Source organism: Crinia signifera, chromosome 5, assembly GCF_055691185.1.
Source record: "Crinia signifera chromosome 5, ASM5569118v1, whole genome shotgun sequence".
Lineage (NCBI taxonomy): Eukaryota > Metazoa > Chordata > Amphibia > Anura > Myobatrachidae > Crinia > Crinia signifera.
In genome coordinates, this window is record NC_139221.1 from 250,805,255 (window position 1) to 250,830,256 (window position 25,002).

The 25,002-nt window shown below is 45.3% G+C and overlaps 1 protein-coding gene across 3 annotated transcripts in view; it reads left to right on the forward strand.

Moving 5' to 3' along the window:
- The window catches only part of PFKP (phosphofructokinase, platelet), a 149,094-nt gene that overhangs the window by 42,047 nt on the left and 82,045 nt on the right, over positions 1-25,002 (forward strand). For all 3 annotated transcript variants that reach the window (XM_083188807.1, XM_083188805.1, XM_083188806.1), the window contains exons 3-5: positions 7,586-7,663; positions 8,810-8,999; positions 10,828-10,993. In XM_083188807.1, the coding sequence (XP_083044933.1) occupies positions 7,586-7,663; positions 8,810-8,999; positions 10,828-10,993 (434 nt within the window). The remainder of the gene's footprint in view (positions 1-7,585; positions 7,664-8,809; positions 9,000-10,827; positions 10,994-25,002) is intronic.

The following is a 25,002-nucleotide window of genomic DNA, read 5'->3' on the forward strand; positions in this document are numbered from 1 at the left end:
GCGTTGCCCCACTCAGTGTCTCCGCCGGCTCTCCGGTCTCTGCTGCGGCGTGGCGTGCTGCCTCCGGGTCCTCTTCTCCTGCCTTCCGCACGGCGTTTCTCCTACCCGGCCGCGACGTCACTCTTCTGTACCCGGGTGTCAGCCGCCTCGCGATCTCTCTCCTCTGCTGCGGCAGCGCGCTTTCCCGGCTCCTGCTCTCACACGCTGTCCGGTCTCTCCTCACACGCCGTCCGTCACGTCCTTTCTCTGGGCGTTCCCGTCTTCTCTTCGCGCCACCAGCCTTCTCCTCCCCTCTTGGTTCCCGCTCCGTTTTCTCTGAGCCCGGATTGGTGGACGGGCAACCCTGTCCTCAAATGGCCGCCCGCCATCTTGGATGAGGGCACCGCTGCCCACCAATGTCAAAATCAACCATAACAAACAAAAACCCTTGGCTGGGTCCACAACGGGGCACCTCCAAGTTCTGGGGTGCCACATTTGTGTCTGCGTCTTTTGCATCTGTGACTTTATGCCAATAGTAATGTAAGCTTTTCCCAGATATATATATATATACAGTCAGGTGCATAAATCAACACAATTCTCATATTTTGTGCTCTATACACCACCATAATGGGTTTGAAATGAACCAAAGATGTCCCCTTACTTTTGGTTCCTTAAAAAGTGGGAGGCACATATAGAAACCATTGGAATTTCTACACCGTTCACCCATACTTGCCTACCCTCCCGGAATGGCCGGGAGGGTCCTGCAAATCGGGTCCCCCTCCCGGTCCCCCTGGAAGGGGGGCAAGTCTCCCGCATTCCCTACAGCCCTCCCCCTCTCCCCGCGGTCTAAAAACTATGACTTTCGCGGGTCCGCGGGGAGGGGGCGGGGCTAAATGACGCAATTTGCGGCATTTCGCAGCATTTTTAGCCCCTCCCCCCACCCACGGACCCGCAAATTGAGGCTTCAGCCCGTCATGGGGGCGGGGCTTGATGACATCACCCGTGCCCCGCCCCCAAAACGAAGCCTCTACCCGCCCCCTTTCACTCCTTTCCGGGCTTCTCCCGGAAAGGAGTATGCCAAAGTCGGCAAGTATGCGTTCAGCTGATTTGGATGTAAATAAAGCTGAAAGTCTGCAGTTGAAGCACATCTTGTTTGGCTCATTTCAAATCCATTGTGGTATATAGCCCAAAATATGAGAATTGTGTTGATATCCCAATATCAATGTCAACTTTGATGTGACATTTTATGGACCTGACTATATATAGCTGTGTACTCAAATGAGCATCTTTAGGCTGAAGAACCTAGAAGTGCATCTTTATATGTGACCATAGGTACTCCGTCAGAATATGGGCTTCCATGTAAGTGATTGTGCCTCTGAGTCCAGAACAACTTCTGCAACATGTCCATGACAAGCTAATTGCATGCCCATAAGTGACATTCTCTGTATGTGAATAGCTACCACCCATTACTGTCCAGGATTCCCATTACATGTTTAATACTTTGTGAGTTTTTGTGTATCCATTGATACTGCAGCTTTGGACACAAACATCGCTTGACGGGTGCACTGTGTTTTTGCAACTTATGGGGCCCATACTCCTGCTGTTTATTGTGGCAGTTCTCCGGTCTCCTGACTATCGTGGGATCGGTGATATTAAACATGCTTAAAAATCATCATTCCCCGATCCTGGTGGGGATTGCGCAATCGGGAATTATTTTATATGCTTAATATATAAGGGGCAGACTAGATGGGCCAAGCGTTTTTTCTCTGCCATCAAATGCTATGTTTCTATGTTTCCCCAATCCCAGGATGGATTGCCGATCATCACTGCCCTCCGATCAGTGCATCTGGTGGATGGGACTGGGGAACCGAGGATGGCCCCCGTTGGTGTATGGGCCCCATTAGATGCTTGCACAGATAAAAAACATTGACCATTTATATGAATATCGGCATTGTGCTTCCTCAGAATCAGGCCCTACAGTATTTACATCATTGTATAACTTATTTGCGTGTGATATTTATTTCAATGAGTTGGCATAGGTGGAGAAACAGTATTAGGCATTCCCTGGTTTATGGTGGGAGCGTTTTTTTCTGCCCTCAAAAGGACTTGTTTTTGGCCACCACTGCTTTAGTGGGACACGCTTTGCACATTTTAAGTTACACTTTTGGAAAGTTCCATGTTTAAAAGCACTTCAGCTTCAAACAGACAAAATGTGACACAAGACAATCTCTTAGTTCTCATGATTAAATTAGATCACAAATGAGACGGGGCCTATACACTGGGAGATGTGCTGCGAGAGCGTTCTGAGCTATATTAGATCGCTCAGAACACTCAGCATTGCGCAGCACATAGGACCTTATTCTGGTTGACTTGCAAGGCTGTGAGTTTCACAGCCTTGCGAGTTCCCCAGATGCTGCCTGCATGGCCGTCTGCCCCTCCCCCTTGCACAGCAGCGAATGGATGATTTGCATAATCATCCATCCGCAGCCTTGGGTGCGGGGGAGAAAGTCGATGGTCGGCGACCATCAAATGATATCTCCAGCAATTGCAGATCTGAGACACCTTTTTGGTGTCTCAGATCTCCGAGCGCCCTATGTGGGGGTGGGCCGTAGACATCCGCTGATGTCAGCTGTCCTGTGTGGAGACGGACAGCTGAGGTCAGCGGATGTCAGCTGACCACCCCCCGCACCCGCATTACTATGCTATTACATAGGAATACACAGCATTTTCATTGGTACACCCACGCCCCCCCATGCCACCTGCCTAGACTTCTGTGTGTGATCGCTGTGGCTGCTCGCACACAGCGGCTGCACATGTACATAAATAAGTATGCGTATGCGCAGTCGCCAAAGATCAGTCCCCATTCGAATACGCAGGGGACCGATTAAATCAGAATCACCCCCATAGTGCTGTATAGCAATCTGCTGCTGAGCGATCTGTCACGGCCAGTGTTCTCCGCTGAGAACACTGGCCCTGACCTCAGCGACCCCAGCATTTCACTAGATTTATCCAGTGTGCTGGATATTAATCGTGGGGCAACAGCGAAGTGCTGGACTGCACATCACTATGCTCCTACACGGAGCTTTGTAGGGTCATTTTCGAAGCAATCTATTGAGATTGCTTCGAGAATGCCCGGGAATCGCTTCGTGTGTAGGCCCCATAAAAAGCTGTATTTCAGAAGAAGAACATAAGTGGATTGGTCCTAAAGTGAAGGTGTGTTCTACTTTGATGTGACATTTTTTTCTACCATTTGCATTTCCCAGAACATCCCCAAATATTGCCATGGATAATCTTACAGGGACATTTTCATACTGTGTCAAGTTTCATAGTTAACAAATACAAGAAACAATAATCTCCTGAATTAGAGCGCAAGATAAATATATGCAGCTATGGTAACAACGTTATTGGTGTTTTGTCAATCACCGACAAAATATAGAAGTGTGTTTTGCTGTGTGTTCACGATAAAAAAAAATTCTCATAGTTAACAAATAGACACATGTTAAAGAAGCAGCGTGTACCCAGATATGTAGTTACTACTTACAAATTCATTTTTGAATACAGGTTGAGTATCCCTTAACCAAAATGCACAGGACTAGAAGAATTTTGGATAACAGATTATTCCGTATTTCAGAATATTTTTATATTTCAATTATGTATCTTAAGGTATTTTGCATTTATGTTTTACAGACACATCAATTGTATGAAGTACACACAAAGGTTTAAAAACACGTAACAAAGTTTGTGTCCTATCTCAGGCACTGACTTTGAATGCCAAGCAATCATTGTCTTGCACATATTTAGTGCCAGTTACATATCATGTCCTCAGTAGTGCCAGTTACATATCATGCCCCCAGTAGTGCTGTTACAGATGTCCCCAGTAGGGCCAGTTACATATCATGTCCTCAGTAGTGCCAGTTACATATCATATCCTCAGTAGTGCTGTTGCAGATGTCCCCAGTAGTGCCAGTTACATATCATGTCCTCAGTAGTGCTGTTACAGATGTCCCCAGTAGTGCCAGTTACATATAATGTCCTTAGTAGTGCCAGTTACATATCATGCCCTCAGTAGTGCTGTTACAGATGTCCCCAGTAGGCCCAGTTACATATCATGTCCTCAGTAGTGCCAGTTACATATCATATCCTCAGTAGTGCTGTTACAGATGTCCCCAGTAGTGCCAGTTACATATCATGTACTCAGTAGTGCTGTTACAGATGTCCCCAGTAGGGCCAGTTACATATCATGTCCTCAGTAGTGCTGTTACAGATGCCCACAGTAGGGCCAGTTACATATCATGTCCTCAGTAGTGCTGGTACAGATGCCCTCAGTAGTGCCAGTTACATATCATGTCCTCAGTAGTGCCAGTTACATATCATGTCCTCAGTAGTGCTGTTGCAGATGTCCCCAGTAGTGCCAGTTACATATCATGTCCTCAGTAGTGCTGTTACAGATGTCCCCAGTAGTGCCAGTTACATATAATGTCCTTAGTAGTGCCAGTTACATATCATGCCCTCAGTAGTGCTGTTACAGATGTCCCCAGTAGGGCCAGTTACATATCATGCCCTCAGTAGTGCCAGTTACATATCATGCCCTCAGTAGTGCTGTTACAGATGTCCCCAGTAGGGCCAGTTACATATCATGTCCTCAGTAGTGCCAGTTACATATCATATCCTCAGTAGTGCTGTTACAGATGTCCCCAGTAGTGCCAGTTACATATCATGTACTCAGTAGTGCTGTTACAGATGTCCCCAGTAGGGCCAGTTACATATCATGTCCTCAGTAGTGCTGTTACAGATGCCCACAGTAGGGCCAGTTACATATCATGTCCTCAGTAGTGCTGTTACAGATGCCCTCAGTAGTGCCAGTTACATATCATGTCCTCAGTAGTGCCAGTTACATATCATGTCCTCAGTAGTGCTGTTACAGATTTCTCCAGTAGTGCATTCATTTTTTTCCCTCCATCTTTCTGGATTGTATGGTTTTCGGAATAATTTGGATAGCGGATATTTGGATAAGACTTGCCTAAATCAGGTCCCCCTCCCGACCTCCGGAAAGGTTGGCAATCCTCCCGCATTTGTCAGGCAGCCCCCGCACCCCCCTGCCGTGCCGCACTAATTACGGGTTTTCGCGGGTCTGTGGCAAGGGGCGGAACTAAAATGACTCAAATCACGTCATTTCGCGTCATTTTAGCCCCGCCCCCTACTCGCGGACTCGCAAATCATGGCGTTTGTATGGATTGGGGGGCAGGGCTTTGACTCATCAACCCCCGCCCCTTGACCTGGAGATCCAGCTGTCCTCTCCGAGCTTCTCCCGGAGAGGCAATTTTAAAAGTCGGCAAGTATGAACTACTGTACCATCATAATACAAAAAACATTTACACTGACAGTATCATTCAACTTACATAGGTGATCAGGTCCATCACATGCAGCAATCTGCTCATACCTTTCAAAAGCTAAATATTTCTACTGTAGTGTCATCCCCTGTAATAAATCCATCAGGTCTTACGGGTTTGAAATCGGATGCAGGTTATACAGTATATCACATTAAGAACAGCCGTTATTCTTATGGGACTACAGTATGCAATCACACAGAACACATATGTTAGTGTTTCCTTTCTGGAAACTTACCAAAGAAGTGTTAGAGTAGGATGAAAACCAGTGTAACTGGTTCTAGCATATACTTATGTACTGTAAGACTAATTGCAGATCATTAATGGTTCTCCGTTTTGTAAACATTTCCATATGAATAACCAAACTGAGAACACATTTGTGGAGTTCTTTTAGGTCAGAAAATTAAATTGTAAGCTATGCAAAAAAGCAGCATATTTGGTGCAGATTGGGCTGAAAACTGCTCGAAACAATCAACTGTCTCATTTTATATCATTATTTGTCTAGTTACAAATAGTTGTAAATGTTGAATATAATTCTTAAGCTTTTCTTTTTGTAAATGCATTTAAAGCAAACTCATAAAATCCAGTCTATGCTCTAAAGCCCCATACACACTAAACCAGTGGTCGCCAACCCTAATTGGGGTGTGAGCTTCTCAAGAAAAAATAAACCTCCTGAAGAGCTACTAAAATAATAATAATAAAAACAATCTGGTTGTTTTTCAAGTGGTCTGCGTACCTATCTGACTGACTTACAGCCCTCTGACATTGTTTGCAGCAATGAGTCTCTAGCTTCCTGCCTTGTGAATCAGGTCCTGATTAGAGGCAATTTGTCAGTTAGGACTGTCTCAGGTAGGTGAGCTACCCAAATTATGGCCGTGAGCCTGAGCTACCTGTGGATCACAAGCTACAGGTTGGAGACCACTGCACTAGACGATATTGTTTGTAAACGTAATCGGCAACGATTTCCCTTGAACTGATATGTGAATACACACTGAACGATATAATTATTATATTGTTCAGTGACATTATCCTGTCCCTACTCCGTACATGCGTTCATTCATATAGTCAAATTGAGCTGTATGTACAGTTGACGGATGGCCTTGTTAATGGCACATGGGACCGCACACCGTTAACTATATTGAGCATACAACAAATTATGTTATTATTATATCACTACGAAGGGCCAAATTAGCACTATAGTTTAAAATATTGCTTTGTGTGTATGGGGCTTAAGGCCCCAATTTAGACCTGCTTGCTGGCCGCCACCATCCGCCCAATGGCCGCCACCATCTGCCCGTCCGCATCCCTGTGCATGTGTACGAACAGTTAAATAATTTTTCCCTTGCTTGCAGCGCTGAGTGAGTCAGGACTCACTTGGTGCCGTGTTTAGAAGGAGGCCGCTAATGAAGTAAATAGCCCTCTCTCCTGACGGCCGTACGCTTTCACTCATACATCGGGTGGTGTACTCGCACAGGTGTTCGATTATCAGGGGGGTCTAAATCCGAAGGGGTCTAATTCAGTCCCTGAGTCCGATATTTCAACGACATTAAAAATGACAAAGTATTGAATAATTATATTCACCAGTTATTTCATTGGTTCTCAGACTAATGCAAATTTCAAAAAGCTAATTATATACCGTTTACATTTTATTACATTCAAAGAGTCCTTATTGATGTCTAAAGCTGGGTACACACTAGATGACATTTTGAATGATTTGGCCAATTTCGACTGTTTGGAATGCCAAACCGTTCAAATAGTCCAGTGAGTACTCACTATGTCGCTGACAATCTGCAACGTCATCAGCGACATCATCCCTCAGCCGTACATGAAGGACAATGGAAGACATCGCTGCACTTGCCGATGGCTTCTCTGCTGGGTATACACATTTTCTAGCTGAGCTAACAGTGGTTCACAAACTTTTTTAAATCACGGCACCCCAGAGTTTAAGATTTTTTTTTTATGTCACCCCTAGTCTAATAGTTTCTTTTTAAGAAATTTAGAAAAAAAAATTGAAATTAAAATGGAATTTCCACATTCAATATCACCTCTAAATGCGATTCTATGAGCCACGAGAGCAAATTATATGCACATGCATGGCGAAGGAATAGTGCCAATTGCCACAGGAGTCGCAAGTGGCAATTGGCACGGCAACAATGAGCGTGGTTACATCTGTATATACACACACAGAAACTAACAATGTCTTCTGCTTCTTGTTGAAGGGTTATCAAGGAATGGTTGATGGCGGTCACAATATTGTTGAAGTATCATGGGAAAGTGTGTCGAGCATTTTGCAAGTGGTAGGTACTTGAGAAACGTGCTTTATTTCTGTTTTTTAGTTTGTATTTAACCTGATAATATATTTATCAGTTTGTTTGCCATTTTGTTTTGTTTTCTTTCTTGTTGACGGACGAATATGGTGCTATCTATCTGTTAGCTTCCCATAATGGCATAATGCACATTTAGGCTGTGATTTATAAATACTTATTGTTGCATTAAGACCCCTTGTTTTATAAAAAAAAAAGACACCCAATGTTAGCAGTGTTGTATGGGACCGGACAGCTCACTGACAACAGCCATTCCGTGCTGCATGCGTATACAGGTGTAATGAGGCTACATGTATGAGGACGCATCTGTAAAATACATATATTTTATGACTTTTTTGATAAATGAAAGGCTCCCCAAACATCTTATTTGAGACTTTATTTAGAAATAGTGTCCCACAACACAGCTGCAGTTCTATGCACAGTTACTTTAGCTTTCTTATTGTATTCCCTACTCAGAATCAGACACTAAGGGCCCCCATACACCAGAAGGAGATTGGACCCAACAGTCGAATCTTAACTGGTCGGAATGTGTGCACATCGAATCTTAACTGGACGGATTGTGTGCACATCGAATGCGCATCGTGTGTACACGATCGCACGATGCTCACTCCTTCAGATGAGGCGTTCTGCACATCTGATCTGTCACCTCTCATTATGGTCGGATGAGCGATCGTATGTGCTTTTAAGCTCATAACATCGCTTGTTCGACTGCCCCACGACCTGCATATGATCAGGTCATATGCAGGTCATCCTGGTGTATGGCCAGCTTTTGTCAATAGAAAAGGTGTAAATTAAACAGCAGATTATCAAAGCAGCCAATCATTGGTGGTGTTGACCGATGGAATTTAAACATCAATAGAAATATATGCTAAATCAGGCTGGCTTAGCATTTCTTTATATTCTTTGTCAAAATACTTGTGATTGGTCCTCCTTTTACCACCCACTCATATTTTTATCTGGAACAGGGTGAGGGCTGGTAAAAGTATCCCAGGATGACCATTTAGGGGTAGGAACATACTAGTATATTTTACGTTGTAGCTTTACATTTATGTCAATATGTACTGTATACTGTATAGCTTCTTATGTATAAGTAGCTAAATCTATATGTTATTATTACAGGGGGGAACTGTCATTGGAAGTGCTCGTTGTAAAGCTTTTCGCTCCCGAGAAGGCCGATTACAGGCAGCTTACCACCTTATTCAGCGCGGGATCACAAATCTTTGTGTCATTGGAGGAGACGGCAGTTTAACAGGCGCTAACCTTTTCCGCGAGGAATGGAGCGGACTTCTGGATGAATTAGTAAAAAATGGTAACTCGGATCGAAAGGTCTCCTAGTCTGTCTATCAACAGCCTCTTAGTCATTTTATTTTCCTCAGTGCAAACTGCCTACTGTATATGCTGCATACAAGAACGTGATACAAGCAACAATATTAAATAACTAACATATTAATAGAAGGCTAAGTTAGAAAAACAATGATTGGTTTTACTCTCCATTGACAAGATTAATGACACCTTACACAAATAATATTATGTGTACAGTATATTCTGTACGTGGTTAAATAATGTTTTCTAGGCTGAATAGCTTCTATCCATGTGTTACGTTATATATGTTTCATTGTCAAGTAAAAAAAAAATCTGCAAAATCGCAGAAAAATGTACGTGTCGCTAAACCCCAATGTTTGTGATGTAATTTGTGCTTCCAGTCCCAGTTTTGCTGCATTATTTTTTTCGGTCCACATAATATTTGTATGATTGCATTTAGTGGAATTCATAGGGTGAGATTTAATAGGATGAGATATTCAGAAAGTGAGAGATTTGGGAAGAAATCTCCAGTTTTTTAAAGCGGCAATCATTTACACTTCAAAATCAAACTGGTTTTGCAGTGTAAATGATTGCCGCTTTAAAAAAACCTGGAGATTTCTTACCAAATCTCTCACTTTTTGAATCTCTCATCCTATTAAATCTCACTCATTGTCTATAGCAGTGATGGCTAACATTGACACTCCAGCTGTTGTTTAACTACACATCCCAGCATGCCCTGCATCAGTTTTACTATTTGGCCATGCTAAAACTGATGCATGGCATGCTGGGATGTGTAGTTCAACAACAGCTGGAGTGTCAAGGTTAGCCGTCACTGGTCTATGGAATGTCCTAGAATAATCAGCTCATTATACTGTGTGGTAAGGTTGAGGTAAGACTGAAAACACATAGACAAATTCCTACAGCGAAATAAGCTACATTTGGCAGCTAAATGCAGACTATGATAAGTATTTAATGGTACAGTTAAAATGGCCATACATCAGGATGACCTGCATCAGATCCGAGTCATCTAAGGATTTCCCCGGCAGCTTCCCAGACACACATTAGATCTTTAGTATGTGTGTAATTTCATATAAGATCTGTCTTAAGATCTGCAACTCCCAGCACACTGGTCGTTAGCAGCATCTTCAGATCTTACGTGCAGTACATAAGATCTGAGGATCCACCTCACGACCCGCAAGGCTCTCATATTGTACCGAAACAGCTCACGATGTGCACTCAAAACACACACAATGCATCGCACAACCCATTAAAATTGTGTGTTCGGGACTGAATCATTCTGATGTATAGAAGCATTAGGAACATATTGCTCATCTAAATATGGTGATTTTGTATTATTGACTTGACGAGAAATTCCAGTGACATAAATTGGCTGCTGTACACACCTAGACAATATACATTTGGGCTAATTTATCAATAATTGCATTTTAATTATTTACATTATGTATAATTCATAAATCCAGGTGAATAAACCTATGCAAAACCCATCTCTACATTACATATATTTGCTCTTCTTTTCATTCATGTACAGCGGAGCTGGGTATCACACTGCTCCTCACTGTTCTCCCTGCCATGTAGTGCTGGGTGCCCCGAGAGATAATATAGATTATAGGTTTATAATGCATTGCCCACTTTATTATTTATCCTTATCCTTTTGACCTTCTGACTGATAAAGATGTAAATGTCCTTTTTGAAATGACCCTGGCTATGTAAATGCATTGTTAGTGCAATTCTCTATAGTATTGTTCCACACTTATTAGCAGAATACAGATACTTTCTGACCATAATTATTTCCTTTTTTTTAAATTCTCTTATAGGAAAAATTGACGCTGCAGCTGCAAAGGAACATTCCCATCTAAATATAGTAGGAATGGTGGGCTCCATTGATAATGACTTTTGCGGAACTGACATGACCATTGGAACTGACTCGGCCTTACATAGGATCATTGAGGTTGTGGATGCAATCATGACCACAGCTCAGAGGTAAAGTATATTGCTTTGGGGGGAAATCGAAAAATAAAAGGAACATTTTATAAATCTCTGGTATACTTTCCTAGTTTGCTAACCGTGCACTGAAATCATTTTGCGAGCATGGGTAGAACCTGGTCTCAGTGATTGTTTCATGATCACCGTTGAACAAATAAATATGCAGAGATAATGTGAATTCTCACTGACATATTAAATATATAAAATCAAAAAGGAGTGTTGGTCTAGTGCAGTGGTAGCCAACTCCAGTCCTCGAGAGCTACCAACAGGTCATGTTATCTAGATCACCTAGTTCGGGCACAGGTGCACTCATTACTGACTTACACATTATAAATGATCCACAGGTGGAGCTAATTACTTCACTTATGATTCTGTGAGGAGACCTGGAAAACATTAACTGTTGGTAGCTCTGGAGGACTGGAGTACGCTATCCCTGGTCTAGTGCAACCTTTTGTCAGGGTTTATTCACTCGAACCCATGTAGTCTGTGCTTTCCTTGTTTGTCAACACAGTCTCAATTATTCCAATCTCCACTATCCCATGTACTTCCACTTATGTTTCCAGGAGTGTCCTAATGACTTTCCTCTGTCTCCTTCTACTCGATACAGAAAGGGGAGACAGGAATTCTCACAATAGTATATTTATTGCAGTCTACCATAAGTAAGGTGTAACATGGACAAGGTACCTCTCAGGACCTGATATCTACCCTGTGTGTCCTGGTAATGGTCTGCTGCTTTCCTCCTTCAATCACCAGTGCATTTCAGCTCCTAGGAAGAACAAGATTGAACTGCGGACAGATCTCTCAGTGATCGGTGACTAGATGAGCGGTGAAGATGTCGTGCCGTGCTGCCCCCCCCCCCCCCTGCTCTTCCCCACTCAGTAAATCAAGGGTTAAAGCACAATTGACTTCCCTATGTTAATGGGAGAATCCATAATGCTGATGCCAAGCACCACCCATTGATTTTATGTGCACTTGCACTTGCGCCTGCTGGGTACAACAGATGCATCATGAGCCGATTTCCCTGCCCCAGACACATGAGTCAGAATTGCAGGTAGATATTGATACACACCCATGATACTCCTGTAAGACAGAGTGGTTCTGTTGTGGGTGGGTTCTGTATGCTTGCATTGTTGCCACCCAGTTAGCTCCCCAAAACTTCCAATTTCTCAGAAAGATAGATCTGTCAGAACTGACATTCACATCTTCGTATGTGCTGTATGCAAAAACTCAGCTTTTGCTCCTGACATAGTTCCAACTCAGAATCAGCACTTATGGCTGTTTACGCAGATATATTGTACCCTGTCTGGGCTTTATTATTATATAGTGTAAATGACTGTAACTAGTAGGAGATGCAGTCACCAGGGCCATAACATGGAGTGTGCAAATGGTGCTGTTGCAAATAGAGCAGGGCTCTGTGGCAGCACCATCACAGCCCTGTAGACCATTCATCTGACTAGCAGGGTACCTAAAACGCACCCTGAAGTCCATGTTGCTGCTGCATCGTGCATTTCAGAACCCAGAACATTGCTTTGGATACTTCTGACATGCATACTGCTGCCATCTATTGGGGTGATCTGTTCTTCTGGTTTTTAGAACCTAGAACAGTGGTTCCCAACCTGGGGTACTAGTACCCCGGGGGGGTACTCTGCAGACCAGTTGGGGGTACTTGAAAATAATATTGGTAATGGCGGAAGATGAAAAAGTATTTTGATGGCAGAAGAAGAAGACCAATTGCTATGGAGAAGAACCATGCTGTGTCACTTATGGTTCTGTCTTCAGTGTCATCAGTGTCTCATTGTGCTTTTGCCTGACCAGCAATCCACTGGGAGCTACCCATGCTGCCCTCAGACATCAGCGATCATCTGCCCTGCACTGACACGGGTGGAAGAAGCAGCGGCATTAATCCTACAGGTGTAAGTGGGAACCCTGGAGACAATACACAACCAGCGGCCAGACACGGAAGGGCACAATTCCTGTCCGCTACTCCTTAATATAAGGTCATGCATAAGGATACGCATACCACTCACTTCCACTCCACTCATAAGTACTGTCTATATTTTAAATTGAGAGGAGGGGTACTCAACAATGAAAAGCCTAATCAAGGGGTACGGGAGAGAAAAAAGGTTGGGAACCACTGACCTAGAACATTGCTTTAGACACTCCTGACATTCAAACTTCAGCCTGTACAGTCTCCTGGCATGATCTATACTTCCCAGCGAGGGCAATCTGCCCCCATGTGTGATGGCATGATGTCATTCGGTTGGGGGTTTGGCTGAGACAGGCACAGTGTTGCACTATTATAGGCAGTAACTATGGAGTAGTCATTTTATTTACTATTTATTGCAAAGCATTCTAAAAGAATCAATACATAAGACCTTCCCATTCTACATCACTCATCTCCTTTAGTTGCTAGAATATGTTTGTTAGCGCCCTTGCAATTAGAAACCTTATTTGGTAGAGTGCAAATAAAATAAGCTGCTACCAGAAACATTGTTTTTTTTTATGTATTACTGGGAGTTATTGTAGAACACAACCTATGAAAATAACTCACGACCTCTTCCTGCAAATGTTCTTAAGGAGCATTCATTGGCATCCAGCCAGTTGGAGGCCTCTTGCGGAGCATGAAAACAATACACCATTCCTCTCAGCTATGTAGGCCACAGCGTGAGTTTCAGTATGCAAGGTTTGCATCTTGCAGATATTTTTCATCACCAAATCTTTTAGCTCTTGTCATTTGTATGCACTGGGCACCTTAGCACAATTGTCAAGGATATTGGGCTTTATTCTAGTTCACTCTTTCTGCCAGAATCCTTCTTCGATGGACAAAACCATGTGCACTGCAGGGGGGCAGATGTAAAATGTGCAGAGAGAATTAGATTTGGGTGAGTTTCTGTGCAGGGTAAATACTGGCTGCTTTATTTTTACACTGCAATATAGATCTCACTTTGAAGTAAAACCCCACCCAAATCTAATTCTCTCTGCACATGTTACATCCGCCCCACCTGCAGTGCACATGGTTTTGTCCATCTAAGAAGGATTTTGTCAGAAAGAGTGAACTAGAATAACCCCCATAGTTCTCCTCTCTTGCTTTCCTGAATTTTTAGTTATAAGTGGTCTATGTGGGGTTCCTGATGTCTGTGTCCTCATTTCTCTGACTATAATAAACCTGAGATTTGAGCAGTCCTCCATAGACTGGCAGGCTCAGCTCTGTTAGCTCACATAGATTGGCAATTCTGTAACTTCTTCTGTAGAGATAATAATCAAGATTCCCTGCATTATTGTTCCAGCTGGGTATAAGGACTGTTTTGAGAACATGTTGTCTGAAAAGACAGAGATGTATACAGTTTTCAGTTCACTTACTTTGTAACAGGCATTATATAGCGTCTATATATTACACACGGCTTTATAGAAAATATATTATTATTTAGATCTTTCTCTGCACCAGGGAAGTTTGTGACCCGAATGTCGACACAGTCAACATAAACACTGAACCGTAGGACCGCCTTCCCTCGCATGGCTCGCTGTGCTCGCCATGCTTCGGGCACGGTGCCTTGCTATGCTCGGCACACTATTTTATTCTCTCACCATGCCGTAGTTGATGGTAGGTCATGAAATACCGCCTGTCGGCACATGTCGGCTATAACAAACCAGTAAAAAACCCTTTGTCGACCTTTTGACTGTCGACCTTGCCCATGATGACATAATGCTTGTGTCATCATAATGACATGTCGACCTAGACCCATATCGACCTTTCTGCATGTCGATCTAATGGTGTAGACCCAATGACCGTATCCTGGGGCAGATGTAACATGTGCAAAGAGAGTTAGATTTGGGGGAGTTCATTTGTTTTTGTGCAGGGTAAATACTGACTGCTTTATTTGTACATGCTGCTCTGATGTAACCTTAATGTTCTTATGAAGGGTTCCATAATGTTCTGATGTAATACTCATCATGGTTCTAATGTATGTTCTGATGAAGGGCTCATAATGTTCTCATGTAATAATCTGCAATGTTCTGATGAAGGACCCTGTAATGTTCTAATACTCTGCAAAGTTCTGATGTAATAATCTGCAAGATTCTGATGTAGCCGTAAAGTTCTGATGAAAGGCCCCATAGTGTTTAGATGCAATACTCTGCAAGGTCCTGATGTAGAACACCATAATGTTCTGATGATGGGCCCGGTAATGTTCTGATGTAATGCTCTGCAAGGTTCTGATGTAGGGCACCACAATGCTCTGATGATGGGCCCGGTAATGTTCTGATGCAATACTCTGCAAGGTTCTGATGTAGGGCACCACAATGCTCTGATGATGGGCCCTGTAATGTTCTGATGCAATACTCTGCAAGGTTCTGATGTAGGGCACCACAATGCTCTGATGATGGGCCCAGTAATGTTCTGATGCAATACTCTGCAAGGTTCTGATGTAGGGCACCACAATGCTCTGATGATGGGCCCGGTAATGTTCTGATGCAATACTCTGCAAGGTTCTGATGTAGGGCACCACAATGCTCTGATGATGGGCCCTGTAATGTTCTGATGCAATACTCTGCAAGGTTCTGATGTAGGGCACCACAATGCTCTGATGATGGGTCCTGTAATGTTCTGATGTAATATTCTGCAAAGTTCTGATGTAGGGCACCACAATGCTCTGATGATGGGTCCTGTAATGTTCTGATGTAATATTCTGCAAAGTTCTGATGTAGGGCACCACAATGCTCTGGACAGAGTGACAGCCACCACCATTCAGCTTTTCTGTATCTATTTCTTGGCTTTGTATTCTGTAAATTTTCCCATAACTTTCTCTCAGTAGTGTTTTCCTTACACTGTATCCTATTATTTACTTGCGTAGTAATTTTGTTAGCAAAACTATGTACATCCAATGTCCTGTCAACTTCACCTGTGATGTCTGATCCCCTATTACCAAGGTCTAAAGGCCCCATACACTAGAACGCTTTTGCACGATTTCGGCCGATTCCGACCATTCGGGATGATATATTGTCTGAAAAGTGCCAAATCCTTTGGGTTTTCCATTCGATCCGATGCAAAGCGTGGTCCCCAGAGTATCGGATAGGTGCCTCTAGGTTGGTCGTACCGCACCTGTGATTTATCGGAATCGGATGTAATCGAATGGAAAAAGGAGTTTTTTTGGTGCATGCGGTATATCATATGCGATATATTGCAGAAAGTTTGACTGACGTTTCCAGTCCCTCTAGCCCCTAATCCAGCCCATCAGATATACCTCATGGTACAATTGTATACCATAAGATATATCTCATGCGATTTATCTTGCCTTGATCAATTGCATGAGATATATCTAATGCAAAAATCTACCAAATCCTCTGGAACTCCCGGGAAGGTCCAGGGGGAGGTCAAGGGAAATTGCATCCAATTTCATCATCCGATATATCGTTGTAGTGTATGGGGGCCTTTAGCCTTGCATGCATGCACACAGACATATACGTGCGCGCGCACACACGCACACACGCACACACACACACACACACAATGTCATTATGGATGCTTTGTCACGTATTGCTGGTAATAATTGACATTCCTCCTCTGCTCTATCATCCCAATGATTCATGTGCTTCAATGTGAACACTTGAATGACTTCCAGCTGGCAGCGACAGTGCCCACACTCAACAAGTATTAGCACATTGTGACACCAATGTCCTGTAGCTTTGCTGCTCTCCACTTGGCACACATTGCCATATTTAGCATTTTGTTATTTCCATGTTAGAGAGCATGTTAATCTAGCAGGGTTGTGGACTGCCTTGGTGTATGGATCGTCTCCATGTTGTGAACTTTTGTTTCTGGCTACAAAATGGTTGTATCCACTTTTTGTAGATGTCAGGTTCTCTTTAAGTTCTTGAAAACTGTTTTACCTTAGATGAGTGCAAGAAAATGTACCCTGTAATATTTCACACTCACATTGGTCAGGGAAGGCCCAAATCTCTAATAACCATCCCAGACCCCCGGGGAGAGGAGTCTACCTTCATAGATATCGCTCTTCTTTCTTGTGAAAAGGGTGGAGCAATGCAGTGATTTGTGCTGGTAGGTCCCACCCCTATTGACTGATTGCATGATTTTCACACAGTAGTGAGCAGGTTCATGTGTCTTATCAGCCCTGCCCCCACACTTGTCTCGTATAGAAATGTAAGCAAGTATGTAGTGTACCTTTACAAGCTCCATATTGTTTTTGCCTTTCATGTAATATCTGATTCAGATAATTACAAAGATCTCTAATGTTTGCAGGTCTACATATGTACATGAGCCACACTGCAAATATGCAGATGTGATGCTGCGATGTTAGACTCAGTGCCACAAAAGCCACAGCAAACGTGCGAGTCATCCTTATTTTCTGACCGTGACGAAACCAGTGGCTGCGTCCTTGAACGCAGCTTTTCTGGCCCCCTTCAGAATGATTTCCTCAGACATGCTTTGCAACCTTGGATGCAGTAGTGGATCAGAGAGACTGGCATCTAATTACACATGGCAAATCCTGCATATTGTCACAGAGCCACAGAATACGAGTGTGGTATAGCACATCGACAGTGGGGATTCCGACAGTCATTAGCCAGATTTCGGAATCCCAACTGCATATAGACATGTGTGACAGTAATATCTTACACCATTCAGTGGCATATCCTCAGTGGTGCAAGTAGAAAAAATGTTTCAGTGGTACTGTGCTGCGCGCCGGAGGCGCGTGCTGAAAATGGGCGTGGTTAGGGCGTGGTTAGGGGCGTGGTCGTATGACATGAGGGGGAGTGGCTACATGACAACTTTAGAACACGATGACATTTCTGTTTGGACTTGTGCATTGCATCCTGCACACAAAATGTAGGGGCCAGGATCAAAGTGCAGGAGCCAGATAAACTACAAACAGGGATATTGCACGCCGAAGGCGTGTGGCCAAAATTTTCACAGTAATGCCTGTTGCGCGTCACACACCCAAAACATATGACCTATGCCATAATGCCCGTTACACATTATGCCCTACACCATAATGCTCATTGCACCGCTGCCGCACAAATGATGCCCATTACTTATATGCCCCCACAGTGCCAGATATGCCCCCAGTGCCAGATATGCCCCCACAGTGCCACACATATGCCCCCACAGTGCCAAGTATGCCCCCACAGCCACACATATACCCCCATAGTGCTAGGTATGCCCCCAGTGCCACACATATGCCCCCAGTGCCACACATATGCCCCCACAGTATGTACCACACATAAGACCCCAGTGCAGGGTCTCTGAGGTCTCCTCTCCCCCCCTCCAGTCACCCGCCGCCGCTACCTGCTTCCCTTCGGAGGAGAGCGCATCGCGCGTCTCTCCTTCACTGTGTAACTGGGCCGTCAGCCAATCATATCTCGTGGGCTGGCTGCTGATTGGCTGACTGGATTTACAATGTCCATATTACTACTGCCACCAACAATTGGGTCCAAAAAGAAATTACAATTCATTGTCATTACAGTCATTGTTTTGCTATAACAATACTGCTTACTCTATAGTAATATCAAGACGCTGCCGGGCAGAGACAGGGGGTAGGGGTGAGATCATGGAAGAGAGAACTAGAAAGGGGAGAGCCAACGGGACAGGGAGAGCTAGTAAGTGGATTCTAGCAATGTCGAATGTCGGGCAAAACAGTACTGTGAGAAAAACATATTACTTACCTTAGTCCTACGCAGTGTTGCCTGGTTTCATGGAGCGTTTATCATCATTCAGGAGGTAAAGCTCTCTGGCAGCAGGACTCCAATTAGTTTCTTCATTTAAAGGAGAAAAATAACATGAATGCTAATCACCAGTAATGGGGGGGGGGGGGGGGGGTGCTAAAGAGAGGGGGGACAGAGGGCAAGAGGGGGTGAGGTGAGAGCAGGGTCATCTTAACAGCATTATGGGCCTCCGGGCAAAGCAGTGCAGTGGGGCCCCTACGTACACAACCACTCACAGGAATGTAAAATGGGTAAAGTTTCAGGGACACTGAAAAATTGCCAAGGGGGCCGGGGGGGGGGGGGGGCGGGGGGCGGGCAAGAGCGTGAGGTGATGGGGAGAGACGAAAGGTGGTGAGCCAAGAGGGTGTGAGATGATGGGGTGACACGAAAGGTGGTGAGGTGACGGGGTGAGGCAAGAGGGTGTGAGGTGACAGGGTGAGGAGAGAGGGGGTTAGGTGAACGGGTGAGGTGATGGGGGAGAGGCAAGAGGTTGAGGTGATGGAGTGAGATGAAAGGTGGTGAGGTAAGAGGGTGTGAGGGTGAGGAGAGAGGGGGTAAGGTGACTGGGTGAGCAGACAAGAGGGTGAGGTGATGGAGTGAGTCAAAAGGTGGTGAGGTGATGGGGAGGAGGGAGGGGGTGAGGTGACAGGGGGAGGAGAGAGGGGGGGGTAAGGTGACAGGAAGGGGGGGTGACTGGGTGAGCTGATGGGGGGCCAGGGGGAGTGAGGTGACTGGGGGGGGGGGGCAGGGGGAGTGAGGTGATGGGGAAACAAGCTGACAGGGGCTGAAGTGATGGGGGGGGGGTGTGAGAGGGCTGAAGGTGAGGAGGGCCGGGGAGGTGATGGGGGCAAGGTGACAGGGGCCGAGAGGGGGTGAGATGACTGGAGTGAGAGACGGCAAGATGGAAGGGTGGGAGGAAATGAGGGGCAAGCAGAGAAGGGGTGAGTAAAATTTATGGGGGGCGAAGTAACAGGTGGAAGGAGAGGGTGGGGAGAGGAGACAGATCTCATTCTAATCTTACATCATCTGCAGGCCTCTCGTGCCCTGGCACTGGCCTTATGGTTTTCCTGCTCTCCGGCCTCCTGGTTCACCGTTGCTGCTGCTTGTCTAGGTCTTTGGCCACCAGCACCGCTGCTGGCCGCTGCTGCTGCTTGTCTATGTCCCCTGACACCAGCACCGCTGCTGCTGTCCTCACTCCTCAGTCCCCGGCCGCCGCCGCTGCTGCTGTCAGTGTCAGTCAGTGCGGTGCTGCGCTGCCTGCCGGGGACCAGAGAGGAGGACGGAGCCGTGAGCTGCCACTCACGAGCTCCGCAAAGGACCATGGGAGGAGCTGCGTGCGGCCGCACATGCGCAGCAGCCCTCCCATGGCCATTTTGGATCTGGGCATTATTGGCATAATGCTGCGGCCGCGGCCGCTGACCGCTGAGATCGCGGTTTGCGCGGTCCGTGGCCCAGTCAGGAGGGGGTGCGGGGGGGAGAGCGGCCAATCCGCCCCTGACTGTGTGTGTGTGACTGGGCTGTCAGTCAATCATATCTCGCGGGCTGGCTCCTGATTGGCTGCCAGCCCGCGAGCTCTGATTGGCTGACAGCCCAGTCAGTGACACAGGGAAGGGAAGGAGAGATGCGCAATGCGCTCCCCTCCCTTCAGAAAGAAATCAGCTGTGGCGGGGCGGCGGAGGCCACGCCCCCCGCCACTTACATATGCGCGCATGCGCATTGAGCACCTGGGGGAAGTATTTGTTATGGCGGTACGGGGTACCGGCGCAATATGTTTTACCGGTACGCCGTACCACCCCGTACCGCCATACTTGCAGCCCTGCATATCCTTAATGGGTGCAAGTTGTGCGGCTCTCACAGGCTCCTGGGTCCACAGGGGCCCACATCTGCATATACCCTCCAGTACTTACCTCTCTAGGAGTCCCACACTGGTACATGCAACCTTGCAAAAATCATGGGATTTTTAATCCTATGGGATTTCTAGCCAGTATCCTATGTGGTGCACCTGAGTATTAGTTGATAATGTGAATGCAGATACTGCACCTTGGTATGCAACAGAATTCCACAGTGGCAAACGCAGGATTTTCAGAAGGGGGTTTCCAGAGGGGCGGAGCAAAGTATGGAGATGGACACTTAGGTGACCCAGTATATGCCAGGTCAGTTAAAGTATTATAGATAGACCAAATGTATATAAATATTAATAATAATAATATGAAATATATATATATATATATATATATATACATACATACATACATACATACATACATACAGGGGCGTCAAAAGCAGTGTAGGCCCCTGGGCATAGCAATGTATTGGGGCCCCTACCGATCCTCCAGCGGTAGGGGTGGGGGAAGCTTTGATGTCCTGTGGGTGGTATTATATCAACCGCTCAGCATGTAGGGCCTGGGTCAGTAATCTCCACTAATTACCCCTTTACTGCACAGATGGTGGGAGAAGGGGGCATTGGGCTGAATGAAGGGGCCCTGATACATAACTTCCAGGGTGGTAGAGGGTGGTAGAGGATGTTTAATACACAGAGGAGGGGTGTATAGTGGAGTGGGCCTATTATTCATAATTTTCTGGTGGGAGGACAGCTTGCTTGACTTGAATTAAAAACTAGAGAATCCCACCTACCAAATGGTATTGGGGACTAGGGGATCAGAGTTCAGGAGGCAGAGCAATCTGCCCACGAGTATATAATACTACATACCAGGTGTGTGGAGCTGGAGCAGTAACAAGCTGCTGGCAGGCTGATATCTCTGGTTCTGGGAATAGTAGAGACAAGCTTCTAGGGTCCATTAAAGGGGAGAGTCTCAGCTTTTGGAATATAGCCCCAGAAAAACTCTAAGTCAGACAGAACCCGAAATATCTGACTGGGAATAACAATTAACAGGCTTGGATGGGGACCAATGCTTTGAAGTCAGATATCTCCGGTTCCCAAGGGCCGATTTTTACAATTCTTATACCCATGGAAAGAGGGGACCCTCAGCTTTCAGGTGAGGGCCCTTAGACTCCTGGGGGGGTTTCTGGGTACTCAGAAACCCCCCCTGCGTGCGCTACTGTTCCAGTCTGAACTGACGTTTTATTTTTTCAAGCTGCTTCCACTGTTACTGAAAGACTGTACAGACATTAGTGTCTGGTAAAATGGAAAGGGCCCCAGGCTGTGTGTGTACAGAGGACAGCCTCATTAGTTCTTCACTAAGGGCAAGTGAAAAGAGAGCTCCAGGATAAGAATCTAAACACACACAGACACACTGCCATTTGCTGGGTTCTACTCATATCTATGACAATAACAATGTTATGTAACCTACTGTATAGTAGACATCACCTGTGAATGTTAGATACATAGATATCCATACAGATAGTGACAACCATCAATGTGTAAAGATGCCCATACACTAGAACAATTTTTTTGTAAATCGGCTGATATATCGTCTGATGTTTACCGATAATCATTTGAAAATCATCCGATATCGGTCTGATGCATGCTCCCGTGGATCTTTTGCTAAATCTTCTGATCTTATGTAGGGTACACACCAGAACGACAAGGGCCCAATCTTATCAATCTAGATCCAATGCCGACCGATTGGATGTAGATTGTAGGTAGATTGGGCCCTTTTTTGCCTGTTCTGGTCCGATCCCGATCCGATGTGCGGCCCCACGGGTCGTTTGTTTGTTATTCAGATCCTACCTGCAGCAGGTAGGATCTGAAAACGACCATACACCAGGGTGCGGGTCGCGATCGGATCGGAACCCGCTCACGATGCACATCATGAGCGGTTTGTGCGCTCCGCGTGATTGTGAGCGGGTCGGACGACCCACTCACGATGTGCATCGTGAGCGTGTCGCCCTGGTGTGTACCGGGCATTACATGCTGCATGAAAGATCAGACGATTTAACAAAAGATCCATAGGAACGCACACGGGATCTTAAGAGAAATCATTGGTAAAGATGTGCGCTTGCCAGGACGAACAATAGATTTGAAGGCTAATTTATGCGCACATCTTAGGATCACAGATCTTTCTAGTGTGTGGGTGCCTTACTGTCATCAGACAAATAAGGTTCTTACTATATTTGTCCATGTACAGTATGTGTGTGTATATAATATATATATGGTGTGTATATATACACACACAGACACACAAACAAACACACACACTCATCCATCCCATGACCATAATATTACAATGACCTCCTTGTTAAAGGTCCCTGTGGTATTTGGCACCACGACCATAGCAGCAAATGCTGGCTCTGACTCATTTTCCCAGCACATCCCACAGATGAATGATTGGAATAAGATCTGGGGGGGATTTGGAGGCCAAGTCAATGCCGTAAACCCTTTATCATATCCATATACCATTCCTGAACAATTTTTGCAGTGTGGCAAGGTGCATTATCCTGCTGAAAGAAGCCATAGCAATCAGGGAGCAATGTTACCATGAATGGGTGTACTTGGTCTGCAAGGGTGTTTAGGTTCAGCTGGTGATACATATCAAAGTAGCATGCACATGAATGCCAAGACCCAAAGTTTCCCAGCTGTACATTGCCCAGAGCATCACACTGCCAATGCTGGCTTGCCTTCTTCCCATAGCGCATCCTGGTTCCATCTCTTCCCCAGGTCAATGACGTACACATGCTGTAAAAGAAAAAGGTCTGGGGGAAGTATTTGTTATGGCGGTACGGGGTACCGGCGCAATATGTTTTACCGGTACGCCGTACCACCCCGTACCGCCATACTTGCAGCCCTGCATATCCTTAATGGGTGCAAGTTGTGCGGCTCTCACAGGCTCCTGGGTCCACAGGGGCCCACATCTGCATATACCCTCCAGTACTTACCTCTCTAGGAGTCCCACACTGGTACATGCAACCTTGCAAAAATCATGGGATTTTTAATCCTATGGGATTTCTAGCCAGTATCCTATGTGGTGCACCTGAGTATTAGTTGATAATGTGAATGCAGATACTGCACCTTGGTATGCAACAGAATTCCACAGTGGCAAACGCAGGATTTTCAGAAGGGGGTTTCCAGAGGGGCGGAGCAAAGTATGGAGATGGACACTTAGGTGACCCAGTATATGCCAGGTCAGTTAAAGTATTATAGATAGACCAAATGTATATAAATATTAATAATAATAATATGAAATATATATATATATATATATATATATATACATACATACATACATACATACATACAGGGGCGTCAAAAGCAGTGTAGACCCCTGGGCATAGCAATGTATTGGGGCCCCTACCGATCCTCCAGCGGTAGGGGTGGGGGAAGCTTTGATGTCCTGTGGGTGGTATTATATCAACCGCTCAGCATGTAGGGCCTGGGTCAGTAATCTCCACTAATTACCCCTTTACTGCACAGATGGTGGGAGAAGGGGGCATTGGGCTGAATGAAGGGGCCCTGATACATAACTTCCAGGGTGGTAGAGGGTGGTAGAGGATGTTTAATACACAGAGGAGGGGTGTATAGTGGAGTGGGCCTATTATTCATAATTTTCTGGTGGGAGGACAGCTTGCTTGACTTGAATTAAAAACTAGAGAATCCCACCTACCAAATGGTATTGGGGACTAGGGGATCAGAGTTCAGGAGGCAGAGCAATCTGCCCACGAGTATATAATACTACATACCAGGTGTGTGGAGCTGGAGCAGTAACAAGCTGCTGGCAGGCTGATATCTCTGGTTCTGGGAATAGTAGAGACAAGCTTCTAGGGTCCATTAAAGGGGGAGAGTCTCAGCTTTTGGAATATAGCCCCAGAAAAACTCTAAGTCAGACAGAACCCGAAATATCTGACTGGGAATAACAATTAACAGGCTTGGATGGGGACCAATGCTTTGAAGTCAGATATCTCCGGTTCCCAAGGGCCGATTTTTACAATTCTTATACCCATGGAAAGAGGGGACCCTCAGCTTTCAGGTGAGGGCCCTTAGACTCCTGGGGGGGTTTCTGGGTACTCAGAAACCCCCCCTGCGTGCGCTACTGTTCCAGTCTGAACTGACGTTTTATTTTTTCAAGCTGCTTCCACTGTTACTGAAAGACTGTACAGACATTAGTGTCTGGTAAAATGGAAAGGGCCCCAGGCTGTGTGTGTACAGAGGACAGCCTCATTAGTTCTTCACTAAGGGCAAGTGAAAAGAGAGCTCCAGGATAAGAATCTAAACACACACAGACACACTGCCATTTGCTGGGTTCTACTCATATCTATGACAATAACAATGTTATGTAACCTACTGTATAGTAGACATCACCTGTGAATGTTAGATACATAGATATCCATACAGA